At 38.7% G+C, this 20,079-nt stretch overlaps 1 protein-coding gene across 1 annotated transcript in view; it reads left to right on the top strand.

Moving 5' to 3' along the window:
- Positions 1–15,036, top strand: part of neurl1b.L (neuralized E3 ubiquitin protein ligase 1B L homeolog) — a 54,495-nt gene extending 39,459 nt beyond the window's left edge. Inside the window, exons 3-5 of the mRNA XM_018252167.2 lie at positions 7,527–8,228; positions 9,400–9,519; positions 10,056–15,036. Coding sequence (XP_018107656.1) covers positions 7,527–8,228; positions 9,400–9,519; positions 10,056–10,300 — 1,067 coding nt within the window. The 3' untranslated portion in view covers positions 10,301–15,036. The remainder of the gene's footprint in view (positions 1–7,526; positions 8,229–9,399; positions 9,520–10,055) is intronic.
- The last annotated feature ends 5,043 nt before the right edge of the window (positions 15,037–20,079 follow it).

Below are 20,079 nucleotides of genomic sequence, written 5' to 3'. Positions count from 1 at the left end.
GGCACCCCCAAGCAGGCCCTGACTGGCAATCTGTGGATTCTGGCAAATGCCAGAGGGGCTGCTTTAAGGTCCCATAGAAAGTCAGTATTTAGTGGGCTGGTGGGGGCTGTTTGTGCCTCTTTGTGGGCTGATTGGGCCTCTGTGTACCTGAAATGCCAGGGCCTATTTTAATTCTCAGTCCGGACCTGCCCCCAAGTGTAAACAGACTTTCCTTCTCCTTTAAATGTGGCCATTGTACTTTAATGGTTGCTAGTAGTTCTCTTTATTTTTGCCATATACAGGTTTAGGATCCGGTATTCGGAAACCAATTATCCAGAATGCTCAGAATTACAGGAAGGCCATCTCCCATAGACTCTATTATAATCAAATAATTTGAATTTTTAAAAATGATTTCTGTTTTTTCTCTGTAATAATAAAATAATACCTTGCACTTGATGCCAGCTAATATAGAATAAATCCTTGGGTTTATTTCATTTTTTAAATAATTTTTTTGTAGGCCCCTTACTGGAAAATCCCAGGTCCTGAGCATTCTGGATAACGGATACCTGTATTTTAGGAAATAAATGTGAGATATTCAGGACCTATTAGAAGGTGTGTATGTACATTGTAATGCCTGGAGCTTTCTAGCGACCATACATATGTCTATTGCTCAATTCATAAAAACTGAGCCCCACAAGTCACTTGTTTCATTAATCTTTGGCTATTACCTAATTAGAACTATTATGGCAGCTCCCAGTTATATAAAAATCTATTCATTACTTCAGCTATGGGAAGTATTATCCAGAATGCTCAGGACCTGGGGGTTTCCAGATAATGGATCTTTCTGTAATTTGGATCTTCATACTTTAAGCCTACAAGATAAATATGTAAACATTAAATAGGCTTCCAATTGCTTACAATAAGGATTCATTATACATTATCTTAGTTGGGATCAAGTACAAGGTACTTTTTTATTATTATTATTATTGGGTAAAATGGAGTCCATGGGAGATGACCTTTCCGTAATGCAGAGCTTTCTGGATAACGGTTTTCCACTGACTATTCCAGATATTTTGCTAAATATTTATAGAAAATTAAACTGAAGAAACTGTTACAAGCAGCGATATGTTATAATGGTGTCGTGACTGCTGACATTTTAAAGAAATACTTTGGGTTTGTTTTTTATTTTGTTTGAAACCTACCTTACCCTTTTTTCAGATTTACTTACATGTTAACCCTGTGCCCTCAGAAATCAATGGTGTTGGGCTGACATTTACTAAGTCCCTGACAGGCGACAGTTGTAGGTGATGCTTATTGTTATGTTCAAAGCTTCTCTGCCTTTCCCACCTCACAGTTATTATCCTGCAATGAAATGTCATGCACATCATGCTGTTCCTTTGGTTTGTGAGGCTGGCAGTTTGCTTGCACGGCTGATGGATTAATAATTCCTACAGAAAACTGAGAATCACAGGTCTGAGTTTTGCCTTCTGAGATTTCAGCAGAAGCAGTGCCACAGGGGCTGAAAATAGTAAACCTGGTGATGTTATATGTGTCTTCTCACTTGAGTGTCATCTCACTTGAGTGTCATGAAGACTTAAGAGGTCAGGTGAAAGCGCTTACTCCCAAAGCCCACATTAGTGTCATGGTTATCATTCCCGGATGCTCTGTGCCTCTGAGTCTGCCTGTCCGCTCCTTGAGATTACTGGCACTTTGAGAAATACTCAAGCCCCTTTGTCATATCAATTTGTATTTTTACAAAGGCATTAGCTCATAGCATTGCCTCTTATGGCAAAGTTTCCTGAGACTTCCGTCTATCAGCCGTTGAGACGTGTGGGTTAAACACTATATTCAGTCCCTCTTTCCACTCTCCGTCTCTGACCTTTGCCACATCATTAACCTTTTAGGGCCTCAGGCTCCTAAAATTAGATTGCAAGCTCTCCAGGAGAGGGGTTCGCTGTATATGAAACATTTCTGTGAAGGGCAATGATGTAAAATGATTTAGTTAGAGAAAAACTCATTAACTAAAATAACCATAAAATAAGTATGCATTGTATGTAAGGGGAAATCTATATTTTATTACAGGTATGGGACCTGTTATCCAGAATGCTCAGGACCTTGGGCTTTCCAGATAATGGGTCTTTCCGTAATTTGGATCTTCATACATTACGTCTACTAGAAAATCATCTAAACATGAAACAAACCACATGTGTGTCCATAGCTTAATAATGATTAATTATATCTTAGTTGGGATCAAGTACAAGGTACTGTTTTATTATTACAAAGAAAAGGGAAATACTTTTTATAAATTTGGACTATTTAGATAAAATAGAGTCTTGGTGTTTTCTGGATAACAGGTTTCCAAATAACATATCCCATACTTGTACCTTGTTTTATTTTAATAGACAATAAAATATTATGGCATATGGCCTCATTTGCCAAACTGCAAAATTTAGGAAGCATCCACGTTTTTGCATTTAGGTACAAAGGGAAGCCTGTTCTTAACACCTGCTTTTTATCATCTTCAAGTCAAGGGTTCCTTTGATGGAGAAGTGCATAAAGGAATGTGTGCTAGTGAACCCAATAAATTCCAGATAAATAAGGGACAGAACCATGATACTCCTAATTAGCCAGTGCTTGTGATCATCTTGAAAAAGAAAAGCTTGCTATGATTATCTTAGTTAGCCAATAAAGGTATCACCTTTATACCACTTTTATTTTTTATTTCAAAAGGGTTGCCCTGTAACATTTTCAGTATGGATAAGGGATGCACCAAATCTACTATTTTGGATTCGGCTGAACCCCCGAATCCTTCACAAAAGATTTGGCCCAATACCTAACCGAATCCTAATTTGCATATGCAAACTAGGGATGGGAAGGGAAAAACATTTTTTACTTCTTTGTTTTGTGACAAAAAGTTACATGATTTCCCTCCCCGTCCCTAATTTGCATATACAAATTAGGATTTGGTTCGGCCGGGCAGAAGGATACGTCCGAAACCGAATCCTGCTGAAAAAGGCTGAATCCTGGTCGAATCCCAAACTGATTCCTGGATTCAGTGCATCCCTACTATGGATATAAATTGCACTCTTGAGTTTGTATCTTATTCTGTGTGGCACCTGGCATTAAAGTGGGTAATATGTAGTGCACTCAATTTCTGCCATATAATAAAGTTGTTTTTTAGCCAGCTGCCCTTTGGACTGCCTACTTATCTATTACATTTGAACATATTCGGCATTGATGTGAAGCCGGCACTGGAGATTGTATAGAGCACCCCACTTGCATAAAAGAATGCTCTATATCAGTGCTGTCCAACTTCTGTGGTACCGAGGGCCAAAATTTTCCTGGCCTATGTGGTGGAGGGCCAATAATAGAAGTCAGTGTTGGCCACTCCCTCTTTTAACCACACCCACTGTAAACCACACCCATGTTACCACAAGGACTTTTAAGATCATCTCCACATTAACGGTGGTAGCACACCACAAAACCAAATGGTTGGTGCTCACTGCAGGGAAATCCCTCAACACTCATATGTGAAAAATTGAAGTCATGTTAAAACATACCCTTAATCCATATGCCTCATCCTCCCCTGTGGATAATACAACAACCCCCCAACACATGATTAAACACCTTAGGGGCCCTTAACAACAATTTCCAAATGCTAATAACCCCAAGAACAAACCCCTAACAGGCTTACATTCCACAGGTAGTGTAGGGCAAGCAGAGAATGGCACACACAAGCAGCACTGGGCAAGAAGATAATGGGACACACGGAGAGAAGGCACAAGAGAGCAGGAGACAGGGAAAGCTATCACTCTGATAAATACTACATACAGTGACACAGTGCTGGTGCCCCATTAGAATTTTGAATAAAGTGTGAACAATGTGGGCAGTTTCAGTCTGGATCTCGGGTATGAACAGTACAGGGCTTTAGGATATAAACAATAGAGGTGTCACAATGCAGGGGGGTCACAGGTGTGAACAATACAGGGGATTACAGTCTGAATTTGAGGTTTAAACAATGCAGGGGCCAGTTAATCTCTGTAGTGATACCTTTTAAAGTTTATACATGGTAAACAGACACAGCATGTGGGGGGCCACGGGCCGCCAGTTGGACAGCCCTGCTCTATATCCATAGAGATAGATTTCTGCAAGTTAAAAAATACAATTGAAATGAAGAATTAATTATTATGCCAATTTAGCATTTTCTACATAGCCACCCAGCTAGTAAATGAGTCCTCTCGTTTTTGAATTTATAAAAGTGAGGGTGTTGGCATAACGGAGAGCAGCTCCCCTACTAATTGCCAGAAGATTCTGCTGATATCCATGCAGAATGTCTTTGTCCAAGCAAGCAAGAAGATAGTTCTATTTCATTACTACAGGTATGGGACTGGATAAAGGATCTTTCTGTAATTTGGATCTTCATACCTTAAGTCTATTAAAAAACCTTTTACACATTAAGTAAACCCAATAGGCTGGTTTTGCTTCCAGTAAGGATTAATTATATCTTAGTTTGGATCAAGTTCGAGATATTTTTTTATCATTATTTTTATAAATTTGGATTATTTGGATAAAATGGAGTCTATGGGAGACGGGCATCCCATAATTCGGACCTTTCTGGATACCGTGTTTCTGGATAATGGATCCCATACCTTTACTAGTATTTAGTATTTAAATTTAAAAAGCTGGCCCTGACACACCATATTGGATGATTGACTATGAAGATTTTCATTCATCCAGGTCATGGTATATCTAGTATAGGTAAATCTAAAAACAACTGGACTTGCTGAGTAATCAATGAAGACGTTTCACTACTCATCCGAGCAGCTTCTTCAGTTCAACTGACTGGTGTGGGAAGTTCTCGTCATATAAACTCTTCCACTAATCCAATCACAATGGCACATTGTAACTCTTCAAAGAGGTGACATCTGACAATTCACAGAGGTGTTGATTCTGTGTAGTTGGATGGACGGATGATTGGTTGATGCTAAAGTATAGTTGCTTTGCCTAGACAGGCCTTTTCATGACACAGAGCCACAAGCCAATTACATGCTTCCAGAATTCCATACAGTTCAAACAGCCGCAGAAACCACTCATATAAGTATTGGAAATTTACTACACGTATTTGATGAAGAACAGAGCCTTCCGTATTAAAGTTCACAGGATTTGGTCTATCTTTCTGTCATGCTCTGTTTATATCCTGTGAGATTTTAACATCCCCGTTTCTAGCAAGGGAACGCTTTCTAGATGTTCTCTGGGGGAGCAGAATTCTCTGCGGCTAACCAGAAAATTTGGCATACAATTTAAGGGTACAAACATCCTTTGTATATCACTTTGTTTCATTTTTCCATGTTATTTTCTTCATTGACCATGTGATACAGCTTTGTGCCCTAGGTTACAAAAAACGTCCCTGCCTGGCTATAAATCAGAGAGAATTCCTGGCCATAAAAGGCAGTGAATGTAAAAAAAGAAATTGGGGTGTCTGCATACCCTGCCTCTGATTCAGGCTGGCTAAGTTGATTGAGTTCCCTGATGCTTTTTAATTATATTCTACCTCTCCAAGAAAATTGATCCAGCTCCTCACAAAAAATCCTCCTGCTTTCCATTTAAATCTACATGATAATCACACTTCATTTGCTTTTTAATTTATTCGCCTACTCTTAATAGCATGGGGTATTATGATATACATTTTAGCGAATAGGACTCACCGACATTTAAAATAACAAATATATTCTATTTATAAGTGACAGTGCCATTTCCCAGACCTGAATGGGGGTTTAGGGGAAAGTGAAGTGGAAGTTGTGAGAAAGAATAGGGTGTGTTGGGTGCATTGCTGGTCATAACTGTTACTGAAGGGGTGGTCTAACATGTTTCATCCCCCCCCTTGTTAAAGGAGAAGCTACTGAGGCATTTTATTGCCAATAGATTAGCTGCAATAGTGCAAGCTAGAATACTATATTTATTCTGTAGAATGTTTTACCATACCTGAGTAAATAGCTCTAGAAACTCTGTTTGTTTAGAATAGGAGCTGCAGTATTAATGTGGTGTGACATCACTTCCTGCCTGAGTCTCTCCCTGCTCTGGGCTCAGATTACAGTAGAGAAGGGAGGGGGTGGGGGGAGAGGAGCAAACTGAGCATGCTCTTGCCCAGGGCAATGAGGTTTAAGCTGAAGGCAGGAAGTCTGATACAGAAGCCCATGTGAACACAATATAAGGAAAGAAATGCAGTGTTTCTTTTGACAGGGGACTCAGAGCAACATTCATTTGGGGGTTTACTGGTGTATTTATAGAGACCTTTCTGATAAGGCTTACTTAGTTTTAACCTTTCCTTCTCCTTTAATTTAGGGTGCTATGGATATCTTCTCCATATAAATATTGTTCTATTACTCTATGAGGGTTGTTTTTGCTCACGCCCGCAGCATGCCTTGCTACATTCTGACCACAATTTTGTCTCCACCAGGGGAACAAATATACACACGACTGTCTAAAAGTCAGAGCAGTTGTCAGGGTTTGTAACCTCCATGTATTATAACTGGTGATACGAAGAGGTGCAATATAAACAATAACCTTATATTATTCTGTCTGTTTAAGGGAAAATCAACTCCAATTATTAATCGTCTGTAGTCACCCTTTAGAATCTGCATTAATCTCTAGGAAGCATGAGAAAACAAACCAAAATCTGCTTTGATTTTAAGGAAGATTAAACAAAAACAGACCAGGGGAAATGTTCACTAAACATGACTTCATCCCATAGCTTTGTGAATTGAGGCAGCCTCTTCCCAGTTAGACATATGAAATTATATTCGGCATTGCTTCATATTTTATCAGGCCCCAGAGCGTTGAAACACCTTTAACTCAAATCAACAATAAATCATGTGCTCACATACTTATTGTTTATTACAAAAGCCTGGAGTGGCTGCAGGCCCGAAGGCAGACTTTCATAACAGACATTGCTGACATGCAGCAGCTGTGAGGATTCGACATTTGTTGAAAATATATTTTCCATCTCCATTTATACTTAAACGTAGGGGTTGCCATTGTACTTGACAGAACTGAGAATATTTTTCATCCTTTATTTAACATTTTTGGGGCAGAAATTAAAAACAAGGAGGCAGTTATGCTGCTATGGAAGGTGCTATTTGAAGTAAAAAGCCTGTCCTATTAACAAACTATATGAGGATATTTGTGTTGAGAAGGTGTTTTAAAATTAGGTTTGTCCTACACAAAAGGCTCCTCAAAGAAGTGTAGAGCGTATGTGGGGTTGGCTCTTCCTCTGAGCTTCTTGGCCAGTCATATTGTGGGACACCACTGGTTGATGCCATGGGCATCACCCTGGTTAGCTAGAGAGATTGAAAGATATTCTGAAGGATGCAGAGAGCAGAAGAGAAACTAGTCTGAAGGCTTAGGTAAGTAATAATGTATATACAATATTGGTAGTAAGGCCTATTTATATGTTGTTTTTTTTTTCAGGGAATGGTAGTAATCCTTTCCAAAATGAGATACAACTCAATAAACAATGGCTGATCATTTATATTTTGTGTCTCCTACAGATAGCATGTTTGCAGATACGATGGCCCCTAGTCGCCTCACCAGTCCCCGACTTAGTACATGCTTGCCTCAGACCAGTCATGATTCTGCTAACTTCAACAACAATGAACTGGAGAACAACCAGGTGGTAGCCAAAATTGCTAACCTGAACTTGGGTCGTTTACCAGCACCGACAGATAATCATTCTATACCCTGTTGCCCGAACAGAAGGCAACGACAGGGTATTCCCACACTGTTGGACATGGAACTTCATTTTCATCCTACTCGGGGTGCTGACATTACCCTCTCTCCAGACAGAACAGTGGCATTTACCAACTGGCAGGAGAGTAATAGGACGATAGTATTTACAGAGCGACCAGTCCATATTGGCGAGACACTCTTCGCCGAGACCAGTCAACTGCCTCTGCCTTACTATGGCTCCCTCTCTTTTGGTATTACTTCATGTGATCCTAGCACATTACGGACCTATGATCTCCCAGCCAACCCTGATTATCTTTTGGACAGAAAGGAGTACTGGGTAGTTCACCAAGGGCTGTACACACTGGGCAATTGGGATATCCATAGCTTTTCACTTTTACCCAGTGGTGAAGTTCACCATGGCATAAACGGAAACAATCGTGGAATGCTGATGTGTGTAGACACCTCACAACCTCTATGGATGTTCTTCACTGTTCAAGGCATTATCAACCAGATAAAGATAATGGGTATGTAATATATTAATCTTATCATTCCATCAAGATTTCACATAACGTTTTAAGTTATTTTGTGTATAGTTTATAACTATGAACCATAAACTTAGCAAGATAGAGCTTAAAAAAGTGTACTGTTGTAGTTCGAGTATTTTGACATCAAACTAGGTTGATTTCCATCTCAACTTTACTGTTGTGCCTCACTGTTTGCAAGTAGCAGTTTGTAGAAGATGACATTTGTTCCTGTCTCTGCAGAATTTTTTTTAATGTGTTTGGTCACCATGGGACTGCTCTTGTGGTTTTGCAGTTTCCTCTCTGCATTTCCCAAGACCTTTTGAATGAAATCTCTGCCCTGACTAAGGAAGTGTCTCCTGACTCTCAGAGTTATTTTTATTTGTGGGATAATAATAATATATCTGAGGTCTGCAAGTGGAGGAGGCTTATGATTTAGGGATTGTTCAGGGCTTCTGTGGGAACTAACTCCATTCTTTATGCGCTAGTAACATGCAAGGGCCACATTATACACATGTATCAATGTAAAAACTTGGAAGATATGAAAAAAGATGTGCAATCAGTGTTTAGGCTGACCAGTAATTACTACTTGTTTATTTATCACTAGACCTGTTTCAACCTCTTCACCTTAGTGTGTTTATATAGTCAATGGTTTCATCTTGGACCAAGACCAAATTGTTAGATAACTAAACATTATAATGAGATATTTCCAAAGATCCAGGTTTTTGCTCTTTTCTATATAATGTACAAAAGGTATCACACCACATTATAACTTAATATGAATGCGGACATCACATAGTCTTTTAGATAAATACATACATATGGGTAAATGTATGTCAAGCAATACATTAAGTAGATTTATATATAATTTAAATGTTTGTGTAGAGTCATTTCAAAAACAGTTTTTGTTGGATCAGTAAATTATTTAAGGGGTATACAGATATTTTGAGGTTTTTATAAAAGCATAATGCTTAAGATTTGCTTAATGTGGTCAATTTCTTCATGGGGTTCTGGCCTGTATATTTTAATTGCAGGGAATAATGTGGGTGTTGAATTGACCTGAACTGAGAAACTTATAAGTAGAATTGTGTACGCATGCATCAATTTCAGACTGGCTTGTTTCTTGTATGTGGTATAAAAATGAGTGATTAAACAATATTTTCATTGCTTTCAGGTACTGTGCAGGCAAGTGTTCTGTCTCCCTCTGGATCACCAAGTGGTTCCCCTTATGACAGTGATTCAGATATGGCCTTCAGTGTGAACAGGTCCTCCTCTGCATCTGAGTCTTCCTTAGGTACGTTTATAGCTGTTATAATAGGTCATTTGTTACAGATATTTGTGGTGCTTGGTGATCCCAACAGTGTTACTTGTGTCACATAAATCACTGGCTCAGGGACAGGCCTGCAGTCTTTAATATTCCAAGTAATTCTATGATCATATTGTAAAATAAAAAAATATAAAAAACATTTAGGAAACCTGTTATCCAGAAAACTTACAGAAACGCAGTCTCCGAATTTTTAAAAATGATTGCCTTTTTCTCTGTAATAATAAAACAGAACATTGAACTTGATCCCAACTAAAATATAAATTAATCCTTATTGGGTTTATTTAATGTTTAAATGATTTTCTAGTAGATTTAGAAAGATGCATTATCTGGAAAACCCAGGTCCTTGAGCTTTCTGAATAACAGGTCCCATACCTGTACACTATATGATTAGCATGTGCTCTTCAGGATGAAATCAATTATCTTTGAGGATAGTTATAGAATATACACTATGAAATTCCCTTGGCGTATGTATAACATAGTGTCTTTTATTTATTTTGTTTTAGTGACGGCTCCCAGTTCCCCATTGAGTCCTCCTGTGTCACCAGTCTTTGTCCCTCCAGAACCACAAGGAAACAAAGATGGAGAGTGTGCAGTCTGCTTTGACAATGAGGTTGAAACTGTCATCTATACCTGTGGTCACATGTGCCTCTGCAGTAGCTGCGGTTTGAAGCTCAAGAGGCAGGTTAATGCCTGCTGCCCCATTTGCCGAAGAGTTATAAAAGACGTCATCAAAACATACCGTCCTTAAACATTTACCCTTTCAACAGGGGCCTCATGTGGACTTTTTATGTGACTATTCTAAAAATATATGGTGTTAAATCAGGGATTGTCCCTTCATGAAAACCATACTGTTTAATTTGGCTTTGGAATTAAATGTAAGGGTTTAAGTCTGCACTACCTACTGAATTCTCCTCATCTGCCTCCTATTGGCTGTTCCAGCAAATATCCAAGTGTGAGCTCTTGGCCCAACTTGGTGCAATTTCTCAGGGTTTCAAAAAGACCAAACTATTATTTTCCCCCATATGAGAAAAGCAATAGAATGAAAAATATTATACTCAAAAGTGAGCAAAGTTGCTTGAGTCTGTTTTCCCATCAGAGTTTTGCATCCGGGGCCATGGTCATCTCCAATACTCAACTTTTGTATTGTAGGCAGCACCAACAGTAAAATGTAATTTGAGAGATAGTATTCTTTACAATGATAAATGTATAGAGAGCCAGGTCCATTGCTGGGTGAAGGTTGTTGCCATGAATGACTTGGCACACAGAGCTTGTATAGAAAGGTTGGCTGGTGTGCTGTACTAGCTTTTGCTGCAGTGGTGCTGTTGCTGGTGAGGTTAGTGAGGGGCTTATGCTGCTCACAATCATAACCTTGAGCAGTTCCGTAAAATGAGGAAATGACACGTCAATACCCTAAAAAAATCTTCTCTTTGCAAGAAAAATATTGTAGCTCATGAAAAATACAATATACCCTGAATATTTATATATAGTTATTTCATGTAATGATTATGTTCATTTGAAATACAGGTTAAAATATAAACCCCTATATTACATCTACAGCTTTCCATAGTCCAGCATCAAAGCCCTTTCTTTATTGCTGTGATGTCCCCTCATTAATGTCATTTACTAATTAGTATCCCCATCATAATTGTATAGGCACAGTGTAATCTTTAATCATAATGAATATTAGAAAAGAACTGGTTGTTGGGACCTGTAGTTTTACAATAGTTTTTCTGCCAGAGGATACTTACTGCTAATCAGCTTTTAAAATACATGCTACTTTGAGGCTGCCATAATTCCCATCCTTCTTTACAAATGAACTACATACAACCTGTACAACAGTTGATATAAAGTGATTTATAGGCCATTTCATGCTGGTTTGGGTGTCCTGTTTTTAACTGGCCTTGGTTTGAGAAGAGGGGAAGGTTTCCCAGGCCAATCTAATAGGACAAAAAGATTAAAAAGCTTACACTGCTGTGGGTGCTATTAAGACTGACTGATTAAACCAGGAGTCCAGGAAAGAGCTTCTTTCACAAAATAATATTGTAATTCCAGAGGGACATTTAAATATAGAATTGTGTGTCATGGTGTAAATGAGACTTCTTGTTGTAGCTGAGTCTCAGTAGGAACTTTGGTAGGTAGTTCTGTGTTCTTGTGTAGTCTTTAGTTGATGTTTTAATAGAAGCCCTGGTGAGTTTAGTTCTGTGGTGGCTTTTTCAGACAAGAAGATCTGGAGATGGTTGGTGCAGTATGTGTATGGGGACAAGAAAAGATTTGGAATTGAAGCATGTGAATTGAGGTTAGCAGAATGATGCTGAAGTTCAAGATGGCAGCTAATAAAGGAAGCCATCTTATTCCTACAGCTCCTCTCTGTTACTTTCTGCTAATGGGAGTCCTCTCTGGAAAGCAATTAGCAGTTTTCAAACCCATTTGAAAAGATGATGACAAAATGAAAATGTTTTCTCAGATGTGATTCATTGCATCGAGAAATATTTTCAGTCTATATAAATCAATTTAAAAAAAAACAAAAAACCCAGTAGAGTAAGTCTGGCCCATTATGCATTGCCTTAAGTAGATGGAGCAACAACATGTTGTTAACTCTGTACCGGCATTTTATCCAGTCGGATATGGATATTTTAAATGCTCCAATAATTGAACATTTATAAATGTTAACTTGATTTGCTTTTAAATATGGGCTGTAGTGTGTCTGCTGAATTTCACTTAGTGACTTAATGTCATCGCTTTACGATAGCTGTGCAATTTATGGAAGTACCTAGGGCATTGTTTTCTGTTGCTGCTTTACTTGGACTCTTCCATTATGGGTTATTTCTGCTGGAAACCCCCCCACCCCCACCAAAGACATTAGACCACACCGCCTAGACCACTAACTCAAAACTCTTGCGCGACTCTTTGAAAGGGAATTTTAACACTACAAGACAGTTACAAATGGAGGCCAGGCACTCAGAGAACAACGGAGTCTTATCCAAGGCTGAAACAAAAAGGTTAGAGAAAACAAGGGAAACGTATTATAAAATTCATCTCTTAATATTCCCAATAGACAAATGTAATATAAATATAACATTTAGAATTAAACCACTTAGGGGTGCATGTATCATATTACATTGTTTCTTTAATTGCATATACTGCAGTTTTAGCCATTTTAACTCTACAAAATAGCAGAGCCATATTGTTATACATTAAGTTTGGACTGGCTGTAAAAACAGCTTTCCTATTAATTTTTACTTATTGTTAAAAAATCTGGCAAATATGAGGAACTCTAGGCAAATAATAGATATGTGGCAGCACAGGAGGTAACTTTTGGTTACCTAGCAATGTAAATGCAATATGGTGTTTAATGTGGATCTTAGTGAAGGAAATATACTTGTAAAATATATTTAAATTATTTATTGATCTTCCTTGTTTCCCCATTGCTCCCCAACATTGTATAATCATAGGTTTATTATGGAATAATAGAAGTTTTTGCTAAACAGTGCATTGTAGGTATCATGTGTCCAGGTAACCTTTTATTTCTGAAGCAGAACACATTATCACACAATTTGTGGTATCTTTAATAACATTGTACTGACTTTAATGGAGGCACAGTATGTGAAAATCTGAAAGTCAGTTCTGTTCTATTTTGTTGTTTTAGTATTATTGCTATATTAGATCCTTTCAAATACATTTGTGATCACTGTGCTGCTTTCAAAAGTGTTCTATCCAGTGCATTGTATCCTGGAACACATCGAAACTAAGGAACTGCGGTAAAAATATCAGGAACTCCAGCTCATAAGGCTTTTTTGAAGAGACCTCAGGATTTTTTTTTAAAAAAAATAGGTTGGCACAACAACGGTGCCTTATAGAGCTATATTCTGAATATATAATCGCCTCTTGTTAATGGTTTCCACTCTTAATGCTGGAGATCTAAGCCAATATATAAAGACGGAATCAAGTCATACATCTCTGTGTTTCTGTATGCCCACCTATGTAGCTTAAGTTGAAAATTGGTAGATTTGGGAGGAGTGAATACTGCAAGAATGCAGCCCAAAATGATGGCAGCATTTAAAATGAATAAATAAATAATTTTCAGCTTTTTATAAGGATTAGGACTTTCCAAAGCCCCTATCTTAGCATACATTTGCCAGCATTTGTGCATGACAGAACACCTAAAGAATGTTGCAGCCGTTAATATTTTTAATATCAAGTGCAACATCAGATTCTAGTCTGTTTAATGGTGGCCATATCCAGCCGATCTGTACGATATCCAGCTGAACAGATAGATATCAAACAAGGGGCCATATGCAGTATGACTTTCTTTCAGTTGTTCCATTTATTCACACAGACAGTCTGGTGTAGCAGGAAGAGTTGCGGCTCCTCTTTGCTTACTAATCTGTTAATACATCATATACAGGTGATAATTTTAAACGTACCCAATCTATGAACCAGTATCCATGGTACATAATTATTGGTCTGGATTGTCTGGCCGCTGTACACTAACTGAACTTTCTATCTTACAATTGTATTAGTATGAGTATGGCCAGTTTAAGACTAGCGTTGTTCTGGCATCCGATCAGGTATGCATGGGCATTACATTAATGGTGGCACCATCTCTTTGGCTACTGGATATCCAGCATCAATCTCCTCCATCTTCTAAAATATACAAGGAGTTCATTCAGATCTGAAAGCCTGCAGTTTGAATAATCCTTATATATGGAATGTGGTCAATTTCATTGCATGAGGTTGGTTACAAACAGGTTCCATGGTCTACTGTATTTAAAATACAGTATTACATATATTCCATGTGGTTTGATCCACAGAACACCACGAAACCTATTGACAGCCAGTCGCTCTTGCAGATTAACCTTTTTGATAGGTTGTGCCTCCACTTTGCCAAGCCAAATCTAAGCCGGTATAACGTTTCCTGTGAGAGCGAACTTTGCTGTATGATGTACTTACTTCTTCTCCACTCTTTAGAAAGACAATCGTTTGTACAATGAATGTCATTATTTGTAACTTAGAAGCCTATAATGGAAAGGTAAATGATTTGTATAGCAGATGTCTGTGCCTTAATAAGGGTGTTTGTGCACTTTTTATATTCAAACAAAAAAAAAAAAGCTAAAAAAAATAAATATGACACATTACATGTTAGTTTTATATAATTACCACCGGTAACTGCTTTTTGATATTTGAGTGAAAATTGTATATTTCACAGTTTATTTTTTTCCCTCAAAAAAGAAAAAAAAAAAAAAAAAAACTTTTTGGATTGATCTTTGGAAAAAAAAATCCTGGTTCATGACTGTGATTAACTGTGCTGCCTTGTAAGCTTAAAGGAGCCCCCATAAACGGCTCTCGGTTTTCTTTTGCACTTTGTTCTTCATGAGTTTGTTGTTGTGATTGTGTTACTTTTGTCATTGTATATTTCTCTCTGTTTTGCATCAGTACCATTACTTTAGTTCAAATACAAATAAAAATTCAGCCTGTTTAACTCAAGGGCAAACGAATATTCTTTGTGGAAACATCTTTGTCACAGTATTCATTAAAAGGCTATTGGCCTTAAGGGGCCATTTATGGAATTACAAATAAAAAAAAAATGGAAGCAATCATTCCACAGCTTCTCGTGAAGATTTGGGCACCGAGGTCACTGTTTAATCAGAGTTGTCGGATGAGCTTTCATGCAAGAGCGTCTATATGAATAAAACTGCCGATAAATACGGTTCCTTGTGCAGAATAATACCCTTATGTTTTACCAAGCATCAACATAAAAATAAAGCACCTATCATGCAATAAATACATAAGAACCACTTTTCTTTCAAATTGTGTTCAATACAAGAGAATACATGTGTAGATTTATGGTATCTCTGATCAGGCCGTCAGAGAACTAGCCAGGTACTTTTTATGTAAAACACTGTTTCACATAAACCAAGTCCTCTCATAAATATATGCTTTTCTAGTAGTATATGCCATTGCATAATTTCCTATAGGAGACGAGGAATTGCGCTCACACACAAACTAAGGGAACACATATATGTTAGGTTCTATCAGCCAATAAATGGACAGAGCTTTGACATTTACTGCCTCACTACTTCCAGTTAGAGCCTGCATTATTTCCTGTCATGTGATCTCTGAGGGAACACACAGAAAGCTACAAAATGGTGGCTCAAGGTAAAAGATGTTAAAAAACAATATTTATGGATAGCTATATTCCAGTTTGATAAGATTCTGTTATAGTTTATTTATTATGATGTATTCCTACAACCCAGACATGCTTTGGGTATAGAACATGTTACAGCAAAAACACACATACAGAGAAACCCTAAACCAATGACCAGTAATGCTATCGACGTAATAAAACATAATACTGAACTAATAAACAACTTTTTCATTAATACAGTAAGTACTTACAGTAACATTACAGTGAAGGATGAACTGCCAGTCCATGTTCAACTCAGCAGAATGCCTTGCGGGTTTCATGGAAGTGCCACAGATCTGCAATCTGTTTTTTGGATGCCCCTGTCTTAATCTGTGCCCTTCTTAGCAACTGTAAGCACACGAGCCCAGTAGTTGTCACTCCCTGCACCCATCAAAGAAAGGAGAAATTAAATATGAAAGAATTGTTTTGTTTTCTAAGATACCGCCACTGTGGGCTCTGCACAAACTTTATAGCAGTGGTTTTTGTGTTTAAAGGGGTTGTTTAGTATGATGTATTCTGAGACAATTTGCAGCTGGTCTTGATTTCTTTATTGTTTTGTGGGGTTTTTTCTATCTGTGCAGCAACTCTCCAGTCTCCAGGAGACAGCCTTAATAGGAAGTTAATTAATAAAAATTAAAAATAACAATGAAATTGTAGCCGAAACAGAGCTTTCGGAGGGGGGGGTGGTAGTGACCCCATTAGAAGCTGGGAAGAGGGAAAATAGAAAACAAACATTTCAAAAACTATATAAAAAAAAGTTGCTAGCAATAGGAATTCGATAACATACTAAACATTAACCTAATGTGAATAACCCTACATCCAGCTTAGAGCTAAACCATGTTGAAATATTGGCAGTGGTTAAACAAGGCCCTAAGGCAAAATTTGCTCAGTTTTATTCAGATTTGTTCAGTGGAGCAAAATTTGCTGTTGGGGACTTAAGACTGTTGTTTTCATCCATTTTAGGGGTCTTGGGTGCTCTGTTTGAACTGGGCAGAGGAGACTGTGGCCCCCACAATAATATCCCAGCCTTGAACAATTGGTAGATGTATGTAGGGGTAGATCCATACATCAAATTGAGTCTGCCATAAGTAGGATGCATCTGCCAACATGACCCTCCCAACACCCTCCATGGTTCTAAGAGTATGAAACATTTTCAGTTAGCATTCACTATGTCAAATGTTGTACAAAAAAACATTCCCTTTGAAATAGTGCCAGTGTATTGTCTTCCTGAGGAATTTCCTTATTGCAGTTTTTAAAATATGGTCCCACTTCCATGACTAAAATGCTTAATCGCTAGCCCAGCTTATGTCATATAACCACTGGCCACATGACAGTAACACCAGTTTACCTCACTTGCCCTTAGGCTAACATCAGACTAGGCCGAAAAACAGCCCCTACGGCTCACATCTGCTCTATTGTGTGTCTTCACCTGAAGCCATTGTGTTAGCACGGATTCAGAAACACTGAGTGGATTTCAGCATCAAAATGCATACTCAGCCTAAAAAAGAAAGCATTTAACAATTATTATATCTGCGGTACAACTGTGGTCCAATTGGGCACCCACATCATAGATATGCGTTTCCTGGTAGTTCTGGAGAGCTGCAATCTCCCAGTAGATTACCTGCACTCAGGGGTGATCCTGGCCCATCCGCTGCCTGAGGCAGCAGCAGTTGCTGCTGCCCCCCCTCCCCCGGAAATTCGCTCTTAAAGTACCAGGAGCAGCATTTTTGCTGCCCCTGGTACCTAGTGGGTGCTGCTGCCTGAGGTGACAGCCTCAACTTGCCTCATTGGCGAAGCACCCCTGCCTGCACTGTAGTGTATCTCTGCTGAGACGTGTCCTAGTTATAATTCACGATTCTGTCTGACTGCTGCCTCTTGATTATATGCTTCACAGATCAGGATGGGTTTTTATGCCAGTCTTTGGTTTTATATTTTAGTTATATTTCACATGTAAGGCCCATTAGCTATGGTCTATACTCAGTGCTGGTTCTAGTAAATATGGTGTCCTAGGCCCCTTGTCTTCCTCTCTGCATACACAAATATTTGGCCTGCTGCTTCAGCACACTTATTGCCTGGGAAAATATCACGGGTAAGGCAAAAATCCTGTACTTTAAGGTTTTTTTGGGGAAAAAATTGCTATCAGAAGCACTAGAAAATGGCTTACATTTTGCATAATATAGATAGATAGATAGATAGATAGATAGATAGATAGATAGTGTAGAATAATAGAAACGCCTCATCACACTCACCAACGATAATAGACCTGGTGCTCAGCCACTTTAGGGACGCCATCTCATCCCCATATAAATAAAAACAGTCCTTAGGAATAAGAAGTGGCACTTAGAATTTTCATTGTAAAAAGGTTATATTCAGCAGATAAAATCACAAATGCGATGTTTCGGGCGCCCTTTATCAAACTTTATAAGGCTTGATTAAGGGCAAGCACCCAGGCAGCTGTTTTTCCCTAATTTTTGGTGTGCGCCTCAGTGTTGTGAATAGTATTATATAAAAGGTTACTGTGTATGCAAACCGCATTGATTCAGTCTCCTTCTAAATACTTTTCTGCATTCACAGGATATAAAAAATTAGCAACATCAATGGTATATTGCCATCTAGTGGTAAAGATGGTGCATATAAACTAATGAAGGCAAGTCTTGTGCCTTTCAAATTATTCACATGCAAGGTACAGGCTGCATAATTAGATTAAGATAAAATCTTCCCATATTCAGCTTTCTTTAGGGGGTCCAAAGATAGAGGAGTAGTTAGGTAGGTAGCGTGAGGCATAGCAGTTATTGTAGGGAGAAATGCCAACAGTGGAGTAGGATGATGACTGTAACTCATGCATTAATGTTACCCAGCTTGTGATCAAGCAGTTACTGGGGCACACCAATTAGAGATCTATAAAATGAATGGATGGCAGCACAGGTATGGTGATGCTTTGTATGATCACCTAAGGCCTTTCCACCTTTGCAGCAACAGTTTTTCCCAATAACATGACTCCATGCCCAGTTACCATCATGTTCAAAAAATCATTAAAAAAAACATGGCCATCATGAAGGGGTTACAGTCAGAGGTCCTATTGCAGAAGGGACCCCAAGAGACAGATGCAAGTTTCAGGGCTAAAAGAGGACAGAGCTTGTTGAGGGAAAGGGTGCAGTCTGAGTTGATCAAGGGTAGGTATGCAACTAATTCAGGATTCGGCCGAATTCTTCTGCCCGACGGGGAGGGAAATCGCGTCACAATACAAGGAAGTAAAAATGTTTTCCCCTTCCCCCTAATTTGCATATGCAAATTAGGATTCTGTTCAGTATTCGGCTGAATCTTTTGTAAAGGGTTCGGGGGTTCGGCCGAATCCAAAATAGTGGATTTGGTGCATCCCTAATCAAGGGTTTCACATAATGGGTCATGGCAGGGGTGGATCATCGGCATGAAAATATGTGCTCCTGGCAGTTTTCATTGGGGCCCCATTCTGATTCTTAGCAGGGCCCACTGTCCAGGGAATGCGACTCCCTGGTTGCCCTGCTAACTTAGTAGCATGGGGTCACATGATTGCTAGTAATAATACTATTACAGAGAATAGGAAATCAGTCATAATAATGTACTTTTGCTCAAAAAGGACAGTTTGGAAAATGGCATTCCTATATTTTATTTACATTTAGCCATTTGTAACGTGCACACAAATATACTATATATTGGGAAGTACATTTCCAGTGCAATGTTCCCCTTCCTCGGTCAATTAAACGTGTCCATTCTGTCATACTGTAAGGCCTATGGGACATGGGTTGTCGTCTGTGGCACAGAAAAGTGGCCAGATGTGCTTGTGTGGCCTGTCATTGGATTAACTGCTACTAACAGGCCCATGTGCCAGAGATATAAGCGTCAATTCCTTCAGACTGCAGGACTATCCAGTGCAGCACTGAATACTTGCAGGTAACTGGGTTTGGATAGAAGCACTTTGCTTAGTCAGAACCTCTAAATATTAATCTGACTTGCACTGCTTTGGGTCACACTCTGTAGTACTATATAGTAGTATTCTGCCTGGACTCTTTATCTATTCGCTATTCTGTCCGCTTTCCCTACACAATTCTTTGCCATGGCCAATGCTCCAGCTGCACCTGCAATTAACATTATTGACACGGGACACAAATATACAAAATAGGAAACATGAGGAACAGCATAATGCTAACATAAAAAAAAGAGATGTAGAGTATGGGAGAGTAACCTAATTGGTTGGGAACCTAGCATGACCTGGATGAATGAAAATCTTCAATGTCCCCCTTGTTAACCAGGAATGCCTTGAGCATAAGTCAGATTTTTCAGACTTGAGAAGTAAAAATATTTTC

This window comes from Xenopus laevis, chromosome 3L (assembly GCF_017654675.1).
Source record: "Xenopus laevis strain J_2021 chromosome 3L, Xenopus_laevis_v10.1, whole genome shotgun sequence".
In the NCBI taxonomy this organism is placed as follows: Eukaryota; Metazoa; Chordata; class Amphibia; order Anura; family Pipidae; genus Xenopus; species Xenopus laevis.
This window is presented reverse-complemented; position numbering and strand designations above follow the sequence as displayed.